This window comes from Chlorocebus sabaeus, chromosome 8 (assembly GCF_047675955.1).
Source record: "Chlorocebus sabaeus isolate Y175 chromosome 8, mChlSab1.0.hap1, whole genome shotgun sequence".
In the NCBI taxonomy this organism is placed as follows: Eukaryota; Metazoa; Chordata; class Mammalia; order Primates; family Cercopithecidae; genus Chlorocebus; species Chlorocebus sabaeus.
Window position 1 is genome coordinate 95,010,078 of NC_132911.1, and position 25,660 is coordinate 95,035,737.

General features: G+C 36.5%; 1 protein-coding gene and 1 pseudogene across 1 annotated transcript in view; both read left to right on the top strand.

Annotated features, from left to right (window-relative positions):
* The window catches only part of LRRC69 (leucine rich repeat containing 69), a 129,789-nt gene extending 105,430 nt beyond the window's left edge, over positions 1–24,359 (top strand). The window contains exons 8-9 of the mRNA XM_008001060.3: positions 2,145–2,324; positions 22,054–24,359. Coding sequence (XP_007999251.2) covers positions 2,145–2,324; positions 22,054–22,164 — 291 coding nt within the window. The 3' untranslated portion in view covers positions 22,165–24,359. The remainder of the gene's footprint in view (positions 1–2,144; positions 2,325–22,053) is intronic.
* On the top strand, positions 12,088–13,133 carry LOC119624896 (nucleotide triphosphate diphosphatase NUDT15 pseudogene; annotated as a pseudogene).
* Positions 24,360–25,660: the final 1,301 nt, after the last annotated feature.

Consider the following 25,660-nt stretch of genomic DNA (forward strand, 5'->3'; position numbering starts at 1 on the left):
CTTGATGCTATGTTTTAGTGCTTATCATACACATCATACACCTGGTTATACAGTAGTTCCAAAATGCATCACTCCCGAGGATTCATATTTGTTTTTACATTTTATATTTTTCATATTATATAATTTTATGTGTATAATTTAATAACTCAAAAATATGTAGGGAAAAATAGGACATATACAATTAATTTCATTTGTGATGAATTATAATATAATTAACTTCCAAATATTCTAAGAAAATAGCATATAAGCTATCTAAAAGGAGCAATTTGAGTATTTTGAAATATTTTTATAGACCATTTTGGTCTATAAAAGATTTCTTGACTTTTAAATAACACTGGAATTAGACCATTGTATATTCTCAAAAATTGCATTAAATGCATCTCTAAGAGATGTCCTAAAAGATACATTGGTCATGCCAATAGTATTTTATTTTATATATACTCATATTTCCAAGTAATAACATTGTATTTTAATGGTGTATGTTATCCTTCCAAAGTAACACATTGGCAACAAGTAAAAGAAAAATATAAATAATAGGTGACTAGAGCGGTCAGATATACTGAGTGCAACCAACATGTTTGGGTCCAGAAATCATAAATGGAAAAAGTGATCTATATGAACCTATTTTTAGGTCCTTTGTATTTCAGCAAATGCTTCTATCATCTGCTATTTTGGGTAGTGAATCCTTGTCCATGAGTTTTCTACAGCTTTGCAGTAAGACTTGGCCATTGAATTCATGTAACTAAAAGCCTACCTATAAAATCAGTATTTCTTTAAGAATCACAAGCTATGCTCTGCTTAAGTAGTTGGAGAAAGGGTGATAATAAACATCTGATTTAAGCACCCTGGTAATATTAGTGTGAAAGCATGACCTCAGTCATGCAACCACCCAGGAGAATGAGCTTAAGCGGGTAGGAGTTTGTGCTGTTGAAGGATCAGACAAATAAGGAATCCATGCTCAGAGCTGTTTACTGTATAAAGGCAGCTTTCTCGGGTGCTTATTAATTGGGAGGGATAGGGTAATAGGAAATGGGCACAGCAATTTATAAGATTTTGCTGTTATGTTTTCAGTTTTTAAAGACTTTAATTGGGGTGAATGTGTGAAAGATTATGTGTGTATACATGTATTTTCAAAAATTCCTATCAGAGCTTTATGTGGACTATTTCAATACTACTGGGAAATCTTTCACTTATGTCAGGAAAAAATGTACCAAATAAATCATCCCCAAACATGATTGAAATTTCAAGCAGTGTTTTTGTAACATTTATACAGGACTTCCATGCTACTGACACAAACTGGAGAACATTTAATGGATTCAGGCAAATGTTTATTTATTCTCTTTGCTTGGTCAGTGAAGATTTAATTTTATGCATTATGTAATATATTTTTATTAAGATGATGATAGCCCTAGTGAAAGGCAACTTCCATTTTCTTACTTCTTCCCTTTATTATTTAGTATTTTATTACTATTATTGCAAGTCAATTTTCTGAACATATCTAGGTAGATAGGTTTAACTAAGATTAAATTCAGATATTTGGTTCATATAAATCATTGCTTTTTTGATGGCACTATTCAGGTTCTCAATGCAGCAAGGAATTTAGGCCAGTGCTTCTCAAATTTCAATATGCATATAGATTACCTGAGGAACTAGTTAAATTGCAGATTTTGATTCAGTAGGTCTGGAGTGTGTCTGACATTCCGCATATCTAATAAGCTCCCATGTGATGCATTCTGTGAACCACAGTTTAAGTTGTTAGGATTTAGACCTTAGCGAATATGACAAAATTCATTTTTGAATCCAGTCTGAATGTTTGTAGAGTCTTTGCTTATTGTAATAAGGGGTGCCAGATTTAAACCTAAACTATGTCTAACTTTATAAAATGTGTAATGCAAATGTATTATGACTTGTAAGAGATGTAGAAATATGACAAGGTAAGAAACTTATTATTCTTATATTGATGAAAACCAAACTTATTTGCAATGCCAGTCATTTACAACACAATTCATTAGATACACTGCAGAATCTTAATTTAACAGAATCTAGATAATAAACCATACATTTTATCTAGTGAAGTGGAAATCAATGTAATGTAAAATAGTTTTGAAAACAATCTGAGGAACTGTATTTTTTTTTCAATTTAGGAAATAACGTCAAGATTTGTAATGAATCAGCTAGCAGAAAATAACCCTTTCCTAATGGATGGCATAGAACGGTACCCACAAGTCAGGAGCATGATCTCTCAGGGAAAAACATGTGCAATATGTGGGCAGCACTTTATAACCGTATGGCTGGAATGTGTTCGATTTGTTTCTCCGCCAAAGGTAAATGATGCTTTTTGTGCGAATATGACCATAATACCTATTCCTATCCTTTTTCTTATCTAAATCAGTCAATACTAACTAGATTTGTACCTATGATTGGCTTATAGGATAGTATGCTGTAAATTTTGGATCGACAAATTTGGATAAGTATCTGTAATAATCATCATCACCCATTCTATTTACATTCATAAATGCCTAAATTTATCAGAATGCATGCATTCTAGCAACATTTCATGAAAGTTGAAAGTTTTTAATCAGTAAATCCCTTTTGTTCATCAATATTAATAATAAAACCAGAACTATATTCTTCTCAGAAGAAGAATTGGTCAATAGTCTGTTGTGGAATTCTTGGTGTAGAAAAGGTGAATGTGCTGGCTAGTTTATATCATGATGGTGTTCTAGAACACTGAATATGCATGAATGTGCACCTGCAACATTATGCCACTCAGGAGTTGTGAATCCCAGGACAGTTCACATAGCCCATAAGGCATGTTCTAGACCAGAGCTCAGCAAACTCCTTTTTCTCTAAGTGGCCAGATAGTAAATATTTTAGGCTTTGTAGACAGTGTGATCTGTGTGACTACTACTTGACTCTCCTTTGTAGCATGAATGTAGCTCTAGATAATATGTAAATGAGTGTAGCTGTGTTCTAATAAAACTTTACTTGTGAATTTAAATTTCATATAATGTTAACGTATCATGAAATATTTTATTTTGATTTCTTTTTCAACCATTCAAAAATGTGAAAACCTTTCTTAGCTTACAAGTCTTATGAAAACAGGAGGTGGGCCAAATTTGGCCCAGGGACCATAGTTCTCCCACACCTGTTCTAGACTATCCAACATTTGCTTTTAATACCAGAATTCCTTTCTACTCTTGGTGAGTCCTCGGCCTTCCTTGGGCTAGCAGAGTATAATATTGGGGGATAATTTTAAATAAATTAATAAAAACAGCTGCAGTTTCTACCATTCTGAAAATTATCATCTAGTGAAGGAGACAAATAAGTAAACACAAATGTAACATGAATTGTGACTAACATGACATAAAAGAATGGTATATTAGTTTGCTAGGGCTGACATAACAAAGTACTACCAACTAGGTGACTTAAAATAAGAAATTTAGGCTGGCTGTGGTAGCTTATGCCTGTAATCCCAGCACTTTGGGAGGCCGAGGGGGTGGATCACCTGAGGTCAGGAGTTTGAGACCAGCCTGGCCAATAGGGTAAAATCCCATCTCTACTAAACATACAAAAATTAGCTGGGTGTGGTGGTGGGCACCTGAATCCCAGCTTCTCAGGAGACTGAGACAGGAGAATCACTTGAACCTGGGAGGCAGAGGTTGTAATGAACCAATGTTGTGCCACTGCCCTCCAACCTGGGCAACAGAGTGAGACTCTGTCTAAAAAAAAAAGAGAAATTTATTAAATTTATTGTTTCACAGTTGTAGAGGCTAGAAGTTTAAAATCAGGTATCATTTAATTTGATCATCTTGGAAAAGGCCCTATTTCCAAAAAAGGTGACTTTCGGAGGCACTGGATGTTAGGACTTCAACATGTGAATTTTGGCAGAAACACAATTCAGCCTATAACCAATGGGTTTTACAAGGAAGAGTATCAGGGAAGCCCTTCTTTAAATCTGGGATAAGGGAAGTCCTCACGGAGGAAAGGATATTTTAAATGACACCTAAAGGAAAAGAAGGTCAGGTAGAATTGTGGAAGAGTGTTTCCAGGAAACTGTTCCAGTGGGAACAGTGTGTATTAACGGGCAATCACTTTTTGATTTGAGGAACTGAAAAATGGTTCAGTGTGATTAGAAAGTATTAATTGACTAGGAGTTGAGATAGGCGGGAATTAGATCACAAAATATCATGTAGTTTATATTAGGAATTTGGCTTCTATTCAATGTGTGATGAGACACATTTGAGGAATTTTAAGTAAAAGAGTGGTATGTCCTAATTTACATTTTGAAAAGATAACATTTGCATAGAGAATGAATTAGAGGGTAAGGAAGTGAGATTAGGCAGTGGGCTATTTGTACTAGACCAGCTGAGAGATAATGATCATAGTGGCAGTGGAGGGAAATTGATGGATTGGAGATGTATCTTGGAGAAAGAAGTGATAAGACTTAGATTTCCAGGCTTTTTTGGCCTACAGAACTGTGTGAAGCAGATTTTTAAAAAAAAATAGGGAAGACTAAGGGAGAAGTAGGTTCGTTGGGGAGAGATAGAAGTTCTGTTTTTGCACATGGGTAAGTATGAGACTCCTGCAAAATTTGGGAGCCTGATCAACCCGGAAGCCATAGACTCCTATCTAGTCTGTTAGGCATACTGGGAAGTCTAGGACTCATTGTTAGCTGTGAGTGTGTGTGCACGCGGGTGGGAAGATTTTGGTAGGGAACTAGATATATGACCTCTAATATCATCTCTATCTCTAAAGAGTTTGATTCTAAGTCCTGTTGTTCGAGTGATTTAGGGTATCATTATACTCCAGTAGTCTTTGTGCCAATAAAGGATCTGAGTTGTGAATATGCTTATACCTATCTTTTTTTTTTTGTATCTTTTTTTTTTTGTTTTTCTGAGACAGAATCTGGCTCTGTCACCCAGCCTAGAGTGGTGGTGATCTTGATGCACTGCAACCTCCATCTCCCGTGTTCAAGCCATACTCTTGCCTCGGCCTCTCGAGTAGCTGGGATTACAGGTGGCCACCACCACACCTGTTTTTTTTTTTATAGTAGAGATGGGCTTTTACCATGTTGACCGAGCTTGTCTCGAACTCCTGATCTCAGGTGATCTGCCTGCCTTGGCCTCCCAAAGTGCTGGGATTACAAGCGTAAGCCACTGTGCCTGGCCTCAGTGTATCTTATCACCAACCACTCACGAAATTTACCAAAGAATCTTTTAAAAAATACAGATTATCCTACCGTAGACCTACTAAATCAGAGTTTATAGCCGTAGGATCCTGAGCATCCACATTTTTATGAAGATTTCTAGTTGATTTTCATGTGCAGTCAGGGCTGGGAATCTCTGCTGTCCCTGTTTAGGGCTGTCTGAGTACCACAGGGCAATGGCTGTGTCTTACACACCTTAGTAAGCAAGGCCTACTTGGTTTCTTACACATGACAAAAAGTTGAATATAGAAAGTTGAATGAATATTCACTGGTTGAATATATGAATTAATGAATTGTTAGTGACAAAGGTGTAGTATAGCTAATAGTGAAAAAAGAAAAGGAGGTGTTGGTGAAGGGATAAATCCACTGTGGAGTACTGGAAGATGACAAACATCTTAATATGGCCTCTATGCTGGGGAGAATTCTTACTATGGCTGCCTTCAGGCACACTCTAGAGTTTGCTCTGTTAGTCTGCTTCTTAGACTCTATGCTGAAAGTCTTTCATTTTACTCCGCTGTAAGCAGAACAAAGGCTCCTGCATACAAGTATGCCATGTCCCCAAGAATCTCCAGAGCCTGGATTAGGCCTTTCACCTTTCACAGCCCATAGCTTCCCCAGGGCCAATCTATGAGCGTGTGTAAATGCTAATAATGTATTCTTACTAGCATTGTTAGTTGTTTCGTAAGTTTACATTTCTAACTCCTGGATGAGATCATCACTACTTATGTTCAGAGATACGTTATCTTTCTCAAAACTGTAATTGTGAAACTTCCTTTCATGAACTTCACTATATGTGTTGTTCATGATGAGGTTCAACAAGGACAACTTTTTTCCCACCAACTTTTTAGTTTGAGACATTGGAAAACAACACATAACTTGAATGAATAATACAATGAACATTTGTATACACTTTACCTAGAGTTGCCGATTTTAAATATTTTTTTCCATTGGCCTTGTCTCTTACTATTTTTTGCCTTTAAGGATGCATCTTGTCCAAAACAAATTTAAGATTGAAAGAAGCCAAGAATGCAGCCTACCTAGAAAGATTGTATTATTACTTTCTAGGGCAAAAAATAAAAGAACAGATTCTAATTATCAAAAATATGAATGAATAAATGAATGAATGGATAAATAAATCTATCCTTCATACCAAGTAGAGAGCTTTTATCAAGAGTTACAATGAATAATACAATATTTATGGGCCAGAAAATATGTAGGTTATTTTAGCTATACTAACCCATGCTTAGGACATAGAGGCTCAAATTACTGGCCTGTTTACTTTCCAAGAAGCAAAATACAGATTTTACAACAGCCACTTTACGTAGTTCATTTATAATCCTGTAGAATGAAATCCGGAAACAGTCATCGGAGTTCACATCACCTGATGTCAGGTATTTACACATCACCTGATGCCAGGTATTTACATCACCTGATGTCAGGTATTTACTCTGAACTAGCTCTGCGGATCCTGATAGACAGCCTGATAGACAGTATCCACAGAGCTAGTCCAGAGTAAAAGATCTAAGTCAGCTATGGTTGTGTGGAGCTACTACGATTTTTCTCACAATGTCCTTTACCAGAGTTTTTGACACTGCCAAGTACTGTAAAATGTTGCATGTGAATTGGGAGACTAAAAGGAAGGCTAGAAGTGTTTTCCTCTTGAATCAGTATGTACAAATTATGTTTGTACTAGACATATTCATGTGTGCTTAAGACAAAGAAAAGTGGAAGAATTAATCAGAGAAATCATTCTCAACTCAGTTACATGTATATTGGGCCCTAGTGTGTTGCCTATAAAAGTTCTCTATGAATAAGAAACAGTGATTTAAGTTGTTCAGTTTTTCAATACCTCAATGCTCTTGCTATGGAAATGTCTTTGTCAAAGTTGAGTTGGTGTTTACATCAGAAAGTTTTGAAGTCTTCATGGCATTTAGCAAAATTTGTAGTAATCGATTTACTTGGTGTTGGTGTCTGTCTCTACCATTGAATACTAAGCTCAAGGAATTCAAGAACCATTTTGGTTTTGTTCATCATTATAGAGAGAGAGCTTGGGATAATACCTGATAAATATTTTATTTCTACAGGATGATAAATCAGATCTAGATTTGAATACCAGCTCCTCCTTTAATTAGTTTGTCAACATATGACACCTCTATGTATCATAAGAAAAATCTGGCAAAGGTGCTGCCAAGGAGGGCTAATGTTAAGATTTTTAAAAGCCCAGAATCTAGAACTAACCAGGTAGCCAAAGAGAACATTAAAATAGTGGTTGAGCAGGAATTTGAAACTTAAAACCATCTGAACCTTAAATACAAAGAGAAAAGAGAGCTCATCGGTGGGAAAATGAGGATAGAAATGTATGTTGGTCCTCAAGATGGGAGTAAATATATAATCTTGATCACATATGTAGCTGTCTGTGAATCGTTCACATTATCATCTGGAATGGATTGTTATATTCAAGAGACATTTAATGAGTACAGCATGTCAGATTACTTGGAAGCAGTTTTCAAAACATCCTGCTTTCCACTGGCGATGTTCTGAACACCTTGGACAAGTTGCCATTTTTAACTGTGCTCTGACAGATTCCTCTCAAAACCATCTGATGTGCTGCTACTCTTATTTCATATCTCTCTTTCAGAAACTACAACCTAATACAAGCAACAGCAGCCAGAATTTATTTGGTATTGAGTGTGCGTCTCGTGCTCTGCTAAATATGTCACCTGGAATACCTCAATTAATGTCCAAAATAACCCCATGACACCTATAAGAAATCCCAGGAAATGAGAAATCAAGTAATTCTGCCAATTTCAGAAAGCTGCCAAGTAGAGGATATGGGCAGGGAACTCATATGTGTTATTCCTGATCCTTAACCAGAAGTCTAGGCTATGTTTCCTATGCTTTTCCAACCTAGATATTCCCCATTTACTTCAGCTGAACTTAAGACATTTATGTTAAAGATGCTTCTTCTGTCATCATTTATTTCTCCACTGAAACTTTTAAATTTTTTTCTAACTATGTGTTAGGCTATATGCCAGGGCTGGGAATACAGAACCCTGACCCTTGAGAAACTCACATGTTCCCAGGAGAAGTGGAATAATAAGGACTGGAATCTGACAAGTTAGGTTTGATGTCCAGCCCTACCACTTGCCACCTGTGTCCTCTTACTTGCCTCTTCAAGGCTAAGCTTCCTTATCTGTCAAATGGCAATAGTAATAATACCCATCCCACAGAAATGTGGTTAGGGATCATGAGGTAATGCATAAACAGTGCTTAGTACAGTGGGTGTAGTGGGTGCTGAATGGAGGTAGCATATAGTAGGTGCTTAATAAGTATAATTTTGTGTGTGTGTGTGTGTGTGTGTGTGTGTGTGTGTTTTGTAAACCAAGGCTTTCAAACAAGAAAGAGAGAACGGTTGCATTCTTGTGATAAGTAGATGTGAAGCTGCACAGGATGCTGTGAGAAGAAGGCATCTCCAGTAAATGGGATTGTCCCTGGTTTAACCTTGGTGCCTACCACAGTGATTGTGTTTGGAGAATCCATAATAAATGTTAAGTTATTTTAAGAAGCATTTCTTAGAAATGTGCTTTGAAGGCTAGGGAGGCATTTAGAATAGATAAAGAACTAGTGGATAGGCATTTCAGGCTAGGCCATTGCCTGTGCAGAGGTAATATTGTGCAAATATAAATTGCACAATGAGTACAGGGAAGTCACGGAAGGTGAGGTATGACAGATGAAGTTGGAGAGAACAGCATATGAGGTTACAATGACTCTTGTGTGTGAAGTTTGAGCTTAATTTCAAAAGCTAGTGTATAAGTTGCTGGGGCTGCATAACAAAGTATCACAGACTCGGTGGCTTACACAACAGGAATTGATTTATTAACAATTCTGGAGGCTAGAAGTCTGAGAGCAAGGTGCCAGAAGGGGTTGGCTTCTCCTGCAGCCTCTCTTTGGCTTCTACATGGCTGGTTCCTTCCTGTGTCTTCACATAGTCTTCCTTTGATACGTGTCTGTGTCCAAATTTCCTCTTCTCATAAGGAAGTCAGTCATATTGGATTAGAGCTCACTTTACTTGACTTCATTTTAGCCTAAGTACCACTTTAAAGACCCTATCTCCAAATACAGTGACATTCGGAGACACTGGAGTTTAAGACATATGGATTTTTGGGTAACACAGTTTAGCCCGTAACAGCTACTTAGAGTTGTTGAAGTAGTGGGTTAGCAAGATGACATTTTGCTTGACAAGGAGAGGTTAGACCTGGTGATGTGGATTTAAAGATTGTTTATATAAGTGTGACACTCGAAGCCCTGGGAATGAAGATTACCCAAGGAGATCTACCCAGTAGGGTGAGAAGACCAGAAGGACAGAACCTTGGAAGACAATATTATTAAAAGGTGGCAAAAGCAGGAGTCAGCAAATGAGAATGAAAAGAAACAATCAGGGACAGAAGGGCAAAACAGGGAGAGTGGCACAAATTCTTCAGCCATAAAACACAGATGCGCAATAAATAGGGCTTTCTTGCTTTTTCTTCTGCTGAACTTAGCTTTTATTTGGGCCCCCATTCTACTGGAAAATTTATCTAGTTAATTCAAGGCTTATGTGGTAATTTTAGGATTTCCTAACTCATTTCAGGTTTTATCTTGATCACTTAGAATTTCCTTCCTCTCCTTTCTCCCTATATTATCTAATTATTGGAGTTTTTAAGTAGTGTCATGGTATTAGTAGGTAGGAGCCATATGTTCTGCCAATGTCCTGTTTCATGTAGGCATCCTCTGGGTGTATGATCTTCCTATCTAGATCGAAGCTCCATGGTGTTTTCTACTTCCCATTGGTCATGCTTCTTCTTCCATGTACCCTGTGTCTTCTTGTTCTGATGTTGAAGTCCCTTTTGTTTGCTGGTTCTCTTTCAACCACTTCTACACTATTCTCTAGGTGTAAGAAAATTTTGGCTGCTCTCTTACTCTATTATGGGCTCAAGAATGAACTGACTAAAGAGGCCAAGTTAACAGATCCAGGGCTGAGGAGAAGAAACAGCACTGAAAAATTAAAAGAGGAAGGTGGTGTCCTTTGTGTCATTAAGTGGCAGGGCTGGAAGCAGGTTGCATTGGTAAGAAGCCTGATGGGGCCAGGCGTGGTGGCTCATGCCTGTAATCCCAGCACTTTGGGAGGCTGAGGCGGGTGGATCACCTGAAGTCAGGAATTGAAGACCAGCCTGGGTAACATGGTGAAACCTCATCTCTACTAAAAACACAAAAAATTTAGCCAGGCATGGTGGTGGGCACCTGTAATCCCATCTGCTTGGGAGACTGAGGAGGTGGGAGAATCACTTGAACCCAGGAGGCAGAGGTTGTAATGAGCTGAGATCATGCCATTGCACTTGCACTGCAGCCTGGGCAACAAGAGTGAAACTATGTCTTAAAAAAACAAAACAAAACAAAAAAAAGCCTGGTAAGAATACAGAAGTGAAACCAGCAAGTCTTGACTAATCTCCAAGAAATGTAGCTGTAATAGGTAGGAGTGCTATAGAATATATTCTTTGGAGGGTGAGGAAGGCTTGAAGAAAGATTTTGAAAATGGGAAGATATGTACATGATTGTAGGCTGTGGAAAGAGCTAGTAAGGAGGATGTAATATTAGTCTGTCTTGTACACCAGTTCAGGAAAAGTTTAATGCTGTGATTAGGTACTGCTACTTTAAAAAATTAATATGATTTTCAATAGAATGTTATTGCATGATGAGCCTTATCTATTCCATCATCTTAAGGGAATGAGTAAACCAAGAAGAGGAGATATGAAAGGTTTTAAACAACTAGAAGATGGGTAATGGTAGTGGTTTTCCACTTACAAAATGCTTTTTCCGTATTTTTTTCTTTGAACATCTTTATTGAGTTCGTACTATATGCAAGGTACTGTGCTAAGCTTTCTGGATCCAAAGATGAATAAGATGCAGTTCATGGTATTGAGGAAATCACAGACTATTAAAATGTAACGTTAGAAGAATTATCATAAAGCATTATATACCCATGCTATGGAGTCACAGACAGAACAAACAACTATTTTGGTGGAGGCTTAAAGGTAACTTTCCTTAGGGGGTGACATTTAAGTAATAGAGTTTCTGGTCCTCATATTAACTTTGTGACTTGGTTTTCATTGTCTTTATTCACAGTTGAGGTAACTAAGACTAAGCAAAGTTAAGTAGTTTGTTCACAAATTTCAAATCTATCAAATAATAGAATTAGGACTTTAGCTTACCTGACACCTCCTGATACTACCTTCTGTCTCTTTTTCCTGCACGAGAACATGCACATTTTCATTTTGAATCATAAGAGAAAGTGCAAATGAATTTATTGATTGATGATGATACCATTACTCCCAATAGCTACCTTTGTATGTCTGAAACACTGTCATGTGAAAGAGAGTTGAGGCTTTTCTTCTGCTGACTTGTAGAGTAGAAAATAGAACCACTGGCCATTCAGGTCAGATAGACAGAACTATCTTACAGGATTTTAAACACAGACATGCACACACACAGACACACACAGACATACACACACACACACACACACAGGTTAACATCAATCATCACTGAGGAAACAACAAACTTGGAAACAAGAGTAGGAAAATAAGGAGAATTGATATCTATATAATTTCACTTTAAAAATTAAAAGAGAATACATTTTTATAAATTAAATATGTCTGAGGGCATTATAAAAACATCAACATAATGGCATAAGCATATAGCATGAATTAAAAACATAATGGTTAAAAGAAAAACCCATTAGCTAGGATCTACACCCTTTGAATGTCCTAGCTAATGGCAGAAAATGTTCAAATATTGAAAAAAGACAATTTCAGATTGAAAAAGCACTTTGAGTGCCAAGCACAACAAACAAGAACAAATCCATACATAGACACGTTTTGGTAAAACTATATACCACCAAAGTTGAACTATTAAGAGCTAAAGATGAAATGTTAAGAAAAGATAGATCACTTACAAAGAAGCAGCAATGAACTGACATCAGATTTCTCACTGACACTAATAGATGCCAGAAAAAACAATGGCATACTATTTTCAAGCACTAAGGGAAAATAACTCAAAACGTAGACTTACGCATGTAGATATATTGATAGGCAGAAGGCATGGGAGTGTCAGAAAATCATAACAAGAAAAAACTTTTAAAGGAAAATAGTTTTGCTTTGTAAAAGCCATGATTCTAGACAGTGCAGAGCCACGGGGGCTGCGGCCCAGAGTCAGAGTCGGAGTCATGGTGACCAGCTGCAAGCATCCGCGTTGCGTCCTCCTGGGGAAGAGGAAAGGCTTGGTTGGAGCCAGCAGTTTCCAACTCCCTGGCGGTCATTTGGAGTTCGGTGAGAACTGGGAAGAATGTGCCCAAAGGGAAATCTGGGAAGAAGCAGCTTTTCACCTGAAAAATGTTCGCTTTGCCTCAGTTGTGAATTCTTTCATTGAGGAGGAGAATTACCATTACGTTACTATATTAATGAAAGGAGAAGTGGATTTAACTCATGATTCAGAACCAAAGAATGTAGAACCTGAAAAAAATGAAAGTTGGGAGTGGGTTCCTTGGGAAGAATTTCCTCCTCTGGACCAGCTTTTCTGGGGACTGTGTTGTTTAAAAGAACAAGGCTATGATCCATTTAAAGAAGATCTGAACCATCTGGTGGGATACAAAGGAAATCATCTCTAGGTGGCCGAGAAGATTTCTTGATTTTCTTTAAAAACACAAGAATAAGGTCTGGTTAGGGAATGAAAAATGTCTACATTTCAGAACAACTCCATTTTATCTAAAAAAGATCTTATAATCGCCAATTTATTTGCAATCTCTTAATGTATCCACCACCCTTTCAGCCAGTACTTGAGAAAATTTTTCTGAAATATGTCATTGAATTGTATTCCAGACACAGAATATATGATATGTACTGATATTATGGGTGATCTGCTTTCCATATTTACCTATGATATTTACTGTGCAGTTTGTCATTAATAGTTTGCATGGAGTAGGATGCAGTCGAATTTGCCTTAGTGTTTCTGTTCAAATAGAGACCTGAATTCAAATATTGTAGTTTAGGTTCAAACACAGTATGCCTGTTGCAAAATTTACCAAATTTGTTGATTACCTCTTTTATTAAAGAAATGTTGGGGAGAGGGTAATAAATATATTGTGACAATCTTTGCAACTTACAGGGAATAGGACAGGTCATTAGGGTGTATTTCCCAGGTTCCCAATTGAGAACCTAAACCAAGAGAAGTGAGACAAACCATCTAATGTCTGTATCCTCCTATTAACAGGCTGTGTGATGTTGAGTTTCTCACTTACTCTTTCTGAGGTCCAGGGTCCTTATATGTAAAATGAAGAGATTCGTCTAGAGCACTGGTTCTCAAAGTGTGGTCGGGGGTCCTCAAGAGCCTTTCAAGGGTATTCTAGGTCAAAGCTGTTTTTATAACACTTAGACATCATTTCATCATTTATAGTTTTTCCTTTTTTTTTTATTTGAGAAGGAGTCTTGCTCTGTTGCAGTGGCATGATCTCAGTTCATTGCAGCCTCCGTCTCCTGGGTTCAAGCAATTCTCCTACCTCAGCTTCCTGAGTAGCTGGGATTACAGGCACCCACTACCACACTTGGCTAATTTTTGTATTTGTAGTGGAGACAGGGTTTCACCATGTTGGCCAGGCTGGTCTGGAACTCTGGAGCTCAAGTGATCTGCCCACCTCAGCCTCTCAAAATGCTTACAGGTGTGAGCCACCACGCCTGGCCATCATTTATCTTTTTCACTCATTGTTTTCATGAGTGTGCAGAGGAGTTTTTGAGAGGCTATCTGGTGTGATATTGTAATAGACTGAATGCAAAAGCAGATATGAGAATCCAGCTTTCGTCTGTCATCAGACATTGAAGAGATTTGGAGAAATGTGAAGCAGCAGTACTCTTCTCACTAATGATTTTTGTTGGTGGTGGTTAGAAAAATGGTTATTTTTTAGTGGGTTTTAATATGTGAAAAAAATAAAAATAGCTATTTGTCAAAAATGTTATTTATGTGTTTATACATAATGGGTTTTTGTTACTTGTCAATGATTAATAAAAATTTTAAGAAAAAAACCTATTGATTCTAGCCTTATAAAAATCATTAAACTAATAATATTTATTAAGTATATGATAGTAAAAAAGTATGTGACAATGGAATTAGAATAAATGTGTACAGCTTGTTAATCATGCTAAATAAATTTAAGGATGCTTAACATATTTAAAAATTGATAAAGAAAATTGAGATTTAAATATATATTACTAGATGTTAGCAATTAAAAAAAATTAAATGCCATTTTTAAGTTCCATGTTTCCAGAGTTGAAACAGAGTGAAAACATGCACAGAATACTTGGGGATGATAATCAGATTAACCACACTGGTAAACAATTGCTTTTATATATCTCTAGATTTTTGTGTTAAGTAGACAGCAATTATACAAAAAAATAGTTTGCCTGGAAGCCTTTCTTTCTGTTAAAAATTTTTTAATTTGTTAATTATCTCTTCAGAAACTAAACTTAGAGACTGCTGACCTTTATAGCAAATGCTTTATCAGGAAGGGAGAACATATTTGATAATGCCAACGTCTGGTTGCCCCTGTTGTGCTTTACCCAATGTTCTGCTTCTTACGGGGTTTACACTCAAAGGAGGGAGACACTGGATGATAAATGGGTCTTTATTCTCAACATAAAACACAGAACAACCAAATATCAAATTTTAATTGCTTCTATTCAGGTGAATGTAAAATTATGTCATGCTTGCTTTATGAAATAATGAGATGAGGATTGGAAAATAGTCAAACAATTTTATTCAGTCTCAAATATCAACCTTGATCATAATTCATCCAGATGCTTTTGTCTTTTTCTAAATGCTATAGTTCTGCCATCAAAGTTGAGTTAGTCCTTAGCAATTACAAAATGATCAATAATTTCAATGTAGTTGATATTTCAATATTAGCTACTAATGATATAAATCTTTGAAATAGCAACAAAAAATTATCCTTTTTAGTTAGCACTAACTTTGTCCGTATTTGAACAATGACTTAGACATAACCTAAATAGTCTCATAAAATTCTTTCCAGACGCTTGAGTGATCCTGTACCCAAGACATGCATTTAATAGTTTTCATTTCTTATAGTCTCGTTAGTTGAACTTAACATTTCCCCAGATTCCTTTAAAGTTGAATAATTTAGGGAGGGAATGGTTTGGAACATGAACTCTCAACCCTGTGTTAAATGATGTAATGTAATTAAAACTACCCTCAAAAGAGATTAGACTGAGTAGGTCTCCCTATACATGAGCAAAAAACGTTCATCTACTTAATGAAAATAAATGAAAATTTGTAACTTTAATTCCTTTTTTATGACAAGCTGCCAGTAATGAAACATAGGATTACATTTAATAATTTTACTCATTACTTACAAAGTAAAATCTTACTTTGCAGTAAAAGGTTATTACTGTTAAGATACCACTGACATTCATTTATGAAACTGATCATTTCAACCAGTCAACTGTGAACATGAATGTAGGTTTTAAAACATTTATGCCACGGTTGGTCAAGTTAACATACATTAGGTACTAAGAGGATCAGAAAGCATTACATTTCTAATTCTAAACAGCCATGAAAGTCATAAGTATTTATTGTTTAGAAAAATTAAAATGGATATATATTTCTTATTGTTTTATTCCAAAAATAGCAAAATAATTAGAGCATAAATGAGCTCGTACACTGTGTCTTGATTACTTTTACTCCTATAAGAATTCCTCGAATACTCTTACCCTTTCAGAGAACTCTCTCTTTTGTTCTTAAACTGCTGGATAGAGTCACAGTAGTATTCTGTATCTATAATTTTCTTTCTTCTAAATAATATTAAATTGTATTCAGCTTTAGTTTAGTTTTCTGAAGCTGTATATCATCAAAATGTTGAACATTCCTTGTGAAATTCAGAGGATATTGATTATGCAGAGGGTGCTGTGGGAGAGCAGGACCACTGTGTGGGGGAGGGAATGCTGCTTAGCTGGCTGGCTGGCTGGAACATGACGGGATTTTCTTTGTGATTTCTGTTCTTATCACAGTCCAAATGGCCCTGAGGGTGGAATGACCATATAATGTATCAGCTAAGCCAAGATGCTTTTGAGAGTAAAAGTGGATTTTATTAATAGCTGGAAAAACAACAGGAAACCAGGACTGTCCTTGGCAAATACCAATGTATGGCTACCCTTGCTAAATGGAGTAGTTAACTTCAGAGCAGTGCTCATGTCACTTATCACCGTGGCATGGCAGTGACAAATTATATTTAGTCATTCCATAAATTTTTGAGGGCCTGCTTTAAACAGGGAACTGAATGCTAAGTACAGTGCAAATAAGTAGGGGACCTAGTCTGTCCCAAATGGTTTAAAATCTGAATTTAAATGCTAAAGATGTAAAAGATATTAGCAATAAAATCTAGATGTTAAATGAGTGATAGAGACCAATTACTTTAGAATTCAAAGCGGAAGATGAGATCACTGTAGGTTGTCTGGTCTGGGAAGTGCCCAGAAAGACGCTGGGACTTGTATGTAGCCTTGAAATAGGTGGAATTCAGATACGTGGAGAAGACAGCAAAGAGGACATTTTAGGAGAAGAGAATGGTAGGGAGGAGAATAAATCATGTTCATAGGGCAGTAAATCAGTTTGGTAGGTTTGTGGATAGGAGTGGCCGGAGGAGACATTATTAAAAAATTGAGGTCACATGCCATGAACCTATCAAAGGATTAGACTAAGTAAGGGGTTTGAACTTGATCTTGATTGAAAATGAAACCCTACTGAACATGTGGGGGAAAGCTGGTGATAAAGGTGTGTTTTAGAAAGAGTCACTTGGCAATAGTGTGCTGGCTTAATTGAAGTTTGAAGAGAAGAGAAACTGAAGATAAGAGGCCAGTTAGAGTGGTTGCCTACTGTGGGTGTAAGGTGTGGTGGTGGAAATGCAAGGAAGGAAAGTATCATAAAGAAGGAAGGAAAATATAAATTGTTGATTGATTGAGCATGGGAAACCTCTGAGGGGTATGAAGGAGAAAGAGGAGTCCAGAAGGGAGCTGGTTTGGAAGGCAAGACCCCAAGTTTTATCTTAGACATGTTGAGTTTCAAGTGATGCCTGGATAATTCAAGTGAATATATTTAACCCTTAGTTGGAGACAGATTGGCATAGAAAAGAAATTTACTTCTTCAGTATGTTATTTGAAAACATGTGCACTTTCCAACAACTATTCATTCTTCTAAACCATTCTGTAGTTGCTATTAAACTATAATAGAAATCCTCATTAATGAAAGGGCCTGGGAATCATACAATGACTAACACTAATCTATAATTTAGTGAACTTAGATTCTAATCTTGTCTCTACCTTGAAATATGAGGCCTAAGGTAAACCATCTACCTTCTTACTATATCAGGACTAATTTCCTTACTTGGACAATGAAGAGATTAGACCAGTCTCTTCCAGCATGAAAATGGCTTGATTCCATAAGCAGGGAGCACTGCCATTGTTATGCTTTTCAGGTCCTGCTAATTTGGAACATGATAACAGTATTAGTTTTCCATTGAAGCTGTTAATAAATTCCCCAAAACTTGGTGACCTGGCAGAAATGTATTTTTTTTTTTTTTATAGTCAACTAGATCAGAAATTAAACATGGGTCTCACTGGGCAAAAATCAAGATTTTGCAGACTGGGTTTCCATCTGGAGGCTCCTGGGGAGAACCATTTTCTGGCCCTTGACAGCTTCTAGAGGCCCCTCATATCCCTTGGCTCATGGTTCCTTTCTTCCATCTTCAAAGTCAGTATTGGCAGATCTAGGCCTTCTCATATCACCTCACTTGGACCTTCTCTTCTGTCTCTGTCTTCCACTTTAACAACTCTTGTGATTACATGGGGCCCACCTGGATAGTCCAGGATAGCTTTCTTACCTCAAGGTCCTTAATTTAACCCAACCTGCAATGTCCCTTTTGTTATGTGAGGTGACATGCATATTCATGGATTTTAGGAATTAGGATGTGGACATCTTTGGAGGGGACATTATTTTGCCTACCGAGATACCTTTTCCTGAAAAAACAGGAAACCATGTTATGCTCTTTTTCTATTCCTTGTGCTTCATATAATATTGAAATCTTATCCAAACTTTTTACTGTGCCATATAAATATATATTGCAATAAATTTTAATTTCTCAAAGTTTAAAATATGGCAGTGATGGTTACCAATTATGTTGAATGATTTAAAAAAATTTCTCAATTCTACCACTCAACAAACATAAAACTTAGCAAAGAGTGATGTTTGAATTTAAAGTGGAAAACTACTTTTTAAAAAATATGTAGAGAATATAATCATGTGTGTGTTTGCTTTAGAAAATAATGCAAATATTAATGAGTGAAAAAGTAAACTGTACTATAGCATTTCACTTTTTGAAGCTTTTTGCTAGAATAATATTTTTTTTTCAAAATAAAAGCATATATAATCACAGACCAACTCCTTTTCCTATTCACTGACCTTGACTTGACAGAAAAGATATTTCATTGAGTGTTTTGATTTCTATCTATAAACAATGACAAAAGCAGTATTTGTCTTTGACAAAATCATGAGTTTTTGTTAATTGAGGTTTGTGAAGAGAGGTCTTCTATAACAGGGAGTGTCTTTATTCCTTTGTAACATGCTCATTTCAAATGGACATATGTCGTACCAGTAGAAACAGTTGCAATGATGCCACAAATAGAAATACAAATTTAAAAGGGCAGCAAGTGGTAAGGTGGTAGGAAAATTTAATGTCATGCAAACTTTACTAGAGATAATTAATCTAGATGGAAAAGTATAATACCAAGGAATTATGCTGAGTTGTTTTTCTCAGTTAAGTTTCTAGAAAACAATTCATAGCCCTGAAAAATATTGTATAAGAAATAGAAATTATTAAGTTAGAGAATAATCAACTTCAAAGTTTCATGTTCACTATACAACTAACAATGGGCCTTTGGTTAAAAATCTCAATCTAATCTAAAATCTCAATCTCAATCTAAAAATCTCACCAAAATATTCATTTTATTCTAATTAACTAAACAATGCTTCCCCCAAGAAGGGGAAAGAGGGACACAGACATTTTGCATTCCTGCTTGCAATAAGAGCCAACCTAAACTCTGCCCATGCAATGTCTTAATGACACGAGGGAAATGGCTAAAACCACACTGGAAATAGAAAATGCCTTTAATACTTTCTATTATAAACTTTTCACCTCATGAAGAAACTGGACAAAGCAAATCAGATGTCTAACTTGTTTCCTTAGTTTATATTTGTTTCTTTCTCTAACTTCCTCCTGTTGGTTCCTGGCTCTATTTTTTGTTCGCGTTTCTTAAATAGGAGCTGAGGAAAATGTATGTAGCACAGTTTATTTTCCATAGTTCTTTAATTCTGGCTGAGATATGTTACAGAAGTACGCAGGATGAACTGGTTGGGTGAGATGGTTGCCTAGTATATGGAAAAGGAAAAGACCATATTTAGTCTCTGTCTTTTGTCGTTTGTTCTCCAACCACAATTTCATCACTTAATCATTATCATTATAATCTAGTTAGGGAATCAATATTATATGTTATAGAGTAGATTTGAAATATTATATGTGTCTGTCATTCAAAGATACTTATGAAATCCTTTTACTTCTTGACTAATGTATTGTTGATATTCCATGATTTAACATTTTATGGTCTATTTATAGTTTATACTGTATTGTTTCTCCAACACAATGTGCACATTCTTGAATTTATGCTTTCATAGTTCACCCTTCCTGAAATGTCCTTTTGGTTTCTTCCCAGGCAGATACATTCTAGTCAACTTTCAAAACCCAGCTCTCCTTTTTCTTATATTGTGAAATCTTGCTTAATATGCAGCCTATGGTGTCTCCTTTCTCTGCATTCATGTAGAACCTGTCTTTGGACTGAGCCATATGTTTCTATTTGTGTGTGCGTGTGTGTGTGTGTATGTGTGTGTGTGTGTATGATTATTGTCTTTCCAACTAGATGCTAAGATTCCAGCTAGATGCTAAGAGGCAGGGATTATTTGCGTATATCTTTGTAGCCTGACACTTTGCCTAATGTTGTGCAGATTTTAGGTAACTTATAATTTGTCAGGACTCTTGGTTGCAAGTTAAAGAAAACCAACTCATACACCAACTTAAGCAGTGAAGAAGGTCCAGGGATGAATCTGGTTGAAGATTTTGTCATGTCTAAATTAGGTTTCCAAATTTATCAATGGGAATCTGTCCTTTATTTATTATCTCTGCATTCCTTTGTTTTGGCTTTGCTTTCCAGTAGCAGCTGCCTAAATTGTGTCTTTTGGGAGTAAAGGGAGAGCTTCCTTCTCTCAGTAGATGCAGAGAAAGTCCTGGGGCTGATGTTCATTGGCTTCCTTGGACTGTCTTGCATTATGTGCTTACCCGAGAATAATCACCACTGTCAGAGGGAAGCAATTGAGTCATTGCCTGGGCCTGAGTTACTTGGTCATATATTGAGCCAGGGAGTGAGAAAAGTTGCTCTCTCACTCCCCCAGCATATACACTGAGATTGGAGGAGCGGTAGTTGCCCAAAGGAAAAACAGGGCTTTTGTGCCAGTACAGTGGGAAATGGATCCCAGACAGGAAAAACCAAGATGTCCACTGAGGAGTTCAGTACCTGTTTGCTGATTGATGAATTAATATCTTTGTAGGAAAGAAGTCAGGTTTGTAGCTGTAGCTATTCTGTACCATTTTTCACCTTCATCCAAAATATTTTACGGTTAGGATAGTGCTGTGTATCCTCTAAGTGCTTCACAGCCACTGTTGGAGATGGGTGTGAAGGGGATATGACTTATGACTTTGGCTCCCTGCTGATATATCACCAGGGTTAAAAGGCTGTTACTGTCTCAAGGGTGGATTAATAACTGTGCTTACCTGTTTGAACCTTTCAATAGGATCTCAGAGTTTTTTTATGGAAGAGTGAACAGAACAGCCATCAAATTTCTCATTGTGGGTTGTGATGGTATTGGCCAAATGGTTTCATGGTAAAACTAAGTAGCATTATCAGCCAATTAAATATTTCCCAGTTACCAGTTGTGGGAGTCTTTTGGATTCTCTCACTGAGAGCTGTGTTGATTTCGGAAGATGATTATAAAACACAGAAATGATAAGCTTTTGAGGTTACCATTATTTCAAACATAAATGGTCAATATATGTACATTAAATTGGCTAACAGGGTTTTGACTGCTTATTTTGTACACTAAGAAGTAAGATTAGAAATATTTGAAGTACAAAAATTTAATTCATTTATTAGGCAACTTACCTGAGACCTAGCCAGTGAAGATCTTAGTGAATAGTGCAGACAGTGAACAAAGAATTTTAGGAAGATTAATTTCCATGGGAACTACATGCTGGGCAGGTAAAACCAAGATGCCCATTAGGAAGTTCAGTAAATATTTGCTGATTGATCAATTTAATACTCCTGAAGGACAAAAGTCAGGTTCGTGTAGATTCTGTATCATTTTTTCACCTTCATTTCAAACACTTTATGGTTAGACTACATAATATGTTTGAATAAAAGCACACATGATCTTTCATCATTTGGATTTTATTTAGCATTTGAGTATGACTTTCTTAGCTAGTTAAGTTTGCGTTTTTATGTGTGAGAAAAGAGCAAATCAAGCATAAATAGAATAGTGCGTCCTTTAGAAATCAATGTTCTGAAACCTCTGAGAAAGCAAATGTTTATTTTAATGAAAAATACTTATTGAACACTGACTAAATTTTATTTTTAATCTTTACTTTTTAGGACTGGAAGATAAGCAAGAATCTGCAGCTGGTGCCTCTCCGAGTGTTAATTTGTTCTTACAAATGTTTTACTCAACGTGACCCTAACCTCTTTGGAATTGCTCAGGTGTAGAACAGGTGAGGTGCTCCTTCATAGCCTCACTCAACTTGCCCTGTCAGCTCTGCATACACAGATTATGCCCTACTTAGGATACCATGCTGTACCTATTCTCTTTGTCAACGTATTAAATAAAGGAAGAAAAATAATTCCATTATGATGTTCCCAATCTAAGCACTACAATCTGCCTTTAGCTTGCTTAGATTCTAGGTGTGCTTTTTTTGGCTTAAAAAAAGTAAAAAAAAAAAAAAAAAAAAATTGAAAAAAAATTGAAAAAAAATGGAAAAATAAAGATTTGTGTGGCAAGTGAGTTATTTTTTTCCTGCTATTTTATGACTGCCACTCCCCTTTTTCTAGGTGAGTATTAAGAGACTTTGATGGGGAAAAGTATTTGTTTTATGAATGTTTTGCGATTGAAAAGGAATCACTGTTTTGTGCTAGATAGTCATATTACATTTGTGTGATTTCATTTGAAGCACTAATATCTATTGACCTTCACACAAAAAATGAGTAGAGCCTGGAAACTCTGGTTTGGTAACCTGTAATAGCACTTTGTGACTGTTTTTAATTTTTTTCTCTTTTTAAAAAAACTTTTACATGACAAACTGCTGAGGCAGTAGTGCAGGAATGAGAATTTTACTCATTTTCTTTGAAGGACAACAGAAAAGTAGAAAAATAAATTATGAAAATATGTGGTATGCTTTGCACAGACCAGTGGTTCCTGGAAGTGTGTTCTATTCAGCACCATCCACATCAGTTGAGAACGTGTTAGAAATACAAATTATCTGGCTCCATTCCAGAACCACTGAATTAGAAACTTGGGGAGTGTGGCCCAGTAATTGCTATTTTAACAAACCCTCCATGTGATCTCTTTGCATACTCTAGTGTGAGAACCATAGGATAGACTTAGATAAAGCTGCTGCATGTTCAGAAAAGTGAGAAATGTCATTATAATTTTATATTTAAACCCCACCAGAAATCTATTTCTTCTTGTCACTACCTATGGTCCTTCTGGTGGAAAGCTGAGTGGAGTCTCTCATCTTCCAGGTAGTTATTATCAGGTTACCTTCCTAGCAAGGCCTTTTATGAGTTTAATTCAGATTCTTTATGCATCAGAGTTGCCTCTAGCATAACTGAGAAGTGAAATCAATGGAGCACAACAAAGAGATCCTCAAACCAGAGAGGAGAGTTCAGGCCCCACTGAGACAGAGGTAGGGCCTCAAGGAAACTTTCTAAAGGCTCCATTAACCAAGAATGCAGTTTAAACAAAAATAAAAAACCAAGTACAAATGAAAGACATAGGAGCTCATCAAAAATGCATTACAGGGGTAAAGTCTGCATGCTTATTTTGAGGGAAAATTGCTCAGTAAATTGATTTTGATTAGGGAAATAATTTCTTATAACCTAAGCTGTTGAAAAAGTGTTTTTGTTTTTTTTCTTTATTTCTTCTAAAAAAAAAAAAAAAAAAAAACTGGGATACATGTGCAGAACATGCAGGTTTGTTACATAGGTATACACGTGCCATGGTGGTTTGCTGCCCCTATTGACCCATCCTCTAAGTTTCCTCCCCTCATCCCCTACCCCCCAACAGGTTCTGGTATGTAATGTTCCCCTCTCTGTGTCCATGTGTTCTCAATGTTCAACTCCCACTTATGAGTGAGAACATGTGGTGTTTGATTTTCTGTTCCTGTGTTAGTTTGTTGAGGATGATGGCTTCCAGCTTCATACAAGTCCCTACAAAGGACATGATCTCATTCATTTTTTATGACTGCATAGTATTCCATGGTGTATATCTACCACATTTTCTTTATCCAGTCCATCATCGATGGGCATTTTGGTTGGTTCCATGTCTTTGCTATTGTAAATAGTGCTGCAATAAACATACATGTGCATGTGTCTTTATAGTGGAATGATTTATAATCTTTTGGGTGTATACCAGTAATGGGATTGCTGGGTCAAATGGTATTTCTGGTTCTAGATCATTGAGGAATCGCCACACTGTCTTCCAGCAAGGTTCAACTAATTTACACTCCCAACAACAGTGGAACACTCACCAACAGTGTAAAAGCATTCCTATTTCTCCACAGCCTAACCAGCATCTATTGTTTTCTGACTTTTTAATAATCACCATTCTAAGTGGAGTGAGATTATCTCATTGTGGTTTTGATTTGCATTTCTCTGATGATCAGTGATGTTGAGCTTTCCTTCATATGTTTGTTGGCCACATAAATGTCTTCTTTTGAGAAGCATCTGTTCATATCCTTTGCCCACTTTTTGACGGGGTTGTTGGTCTTTTTCTTGTAAATTTGTTTAAGTTCCTTGTAAATTCTGGATATTAGATCTTTGTCAGATGGGTCGATTGCAAAATATTTTGGTCCCATTCTGTAGGTTGCCTGTTCACTCTGATAATAGTTTCCTTTGCTGTGCTTCTAGAAACTCTTTAGTTTAATTAGATCCCATTTGTCAATTTTGCCTTTTGTTGCAATAGCTTATACCATTTTGTCATGAAGTCTTTGCCCATGCCTGTGTCCTGAATGGTATGACCTAGGTTTTCTTCTAGGGTTTTTATGGCTTTAGGTCTTACATTAAGTCTTTAATCCATTTTGAGTTAATTTTTGTATAAGGTATAAGGAAGTGGTCCAGTTTCAGTGTTCTGCATATGGCTAGCCAGTTTTCCCAGAACCATTTACTTGAATAGGAGATCTTGCCCCATTGCTTGTTTTTTCAGGCTTGTCAAAGATCAGATGGTTGTAGATGTGTGGCATTATTTCTGAGGTCTCTGTTCTGCTCCATTGGTCTGTCTGTCTGTTTTGGCACTAGTATGATGCTGTTTTGATTACTGTAGCCTTGTAGTATAGTTTGAAGTCAGGTAGCATGATGCCTGCAGCTTTGTTCTTTTTGCTTAGGATTGTCTTGGCTGTACAGGTCTTCTGTGATTCCATATGCAATTTAAAAGTTTTTTTTTTTTTTTTAAATTCCGTGAAGAATGTCAGTAGTAGTTTGACGGGAATAGCATAAAATCTATAAATTACTTTGGGCAGTGTGGCCATTTTCATGATACTGACTCTTCCTATTCCTGAGGATGGAATGTTTTTCCATTTGTTTGTGTCCTCTCTTATTTCCTTGAGCAGTGGTTTGTAGTTCTCCTTGAAGAGGGCTTTCATGTCCCTTGTAAATTGTATTCCTAGATATTTTATCTTCTTTGTAGCAATTGTGAATGGGAGTTCACTCATGATTTGGTTCTCTGCTTGTGTATTATTGGTGTATAGGGATGCTTGTGATTTTTGCACATTGATTTTGTATCCTGAGACTGCTGAAGTTGCTTATGAGTTCAAGAAGTTGGGCTGAGATGATGGGGTTTTCTAAATATAAAATCATGTCTTCTGCAAACAGAGACAACTTGACTTCCTCTCTTCCTATCTGAATACCCTTTATTTTTTTCTCTTGCCTGACTGCCCTGGCCAGAACTTCCAATACTATGTTGAATAAGAGGGGTGAGAGAAGACATCCT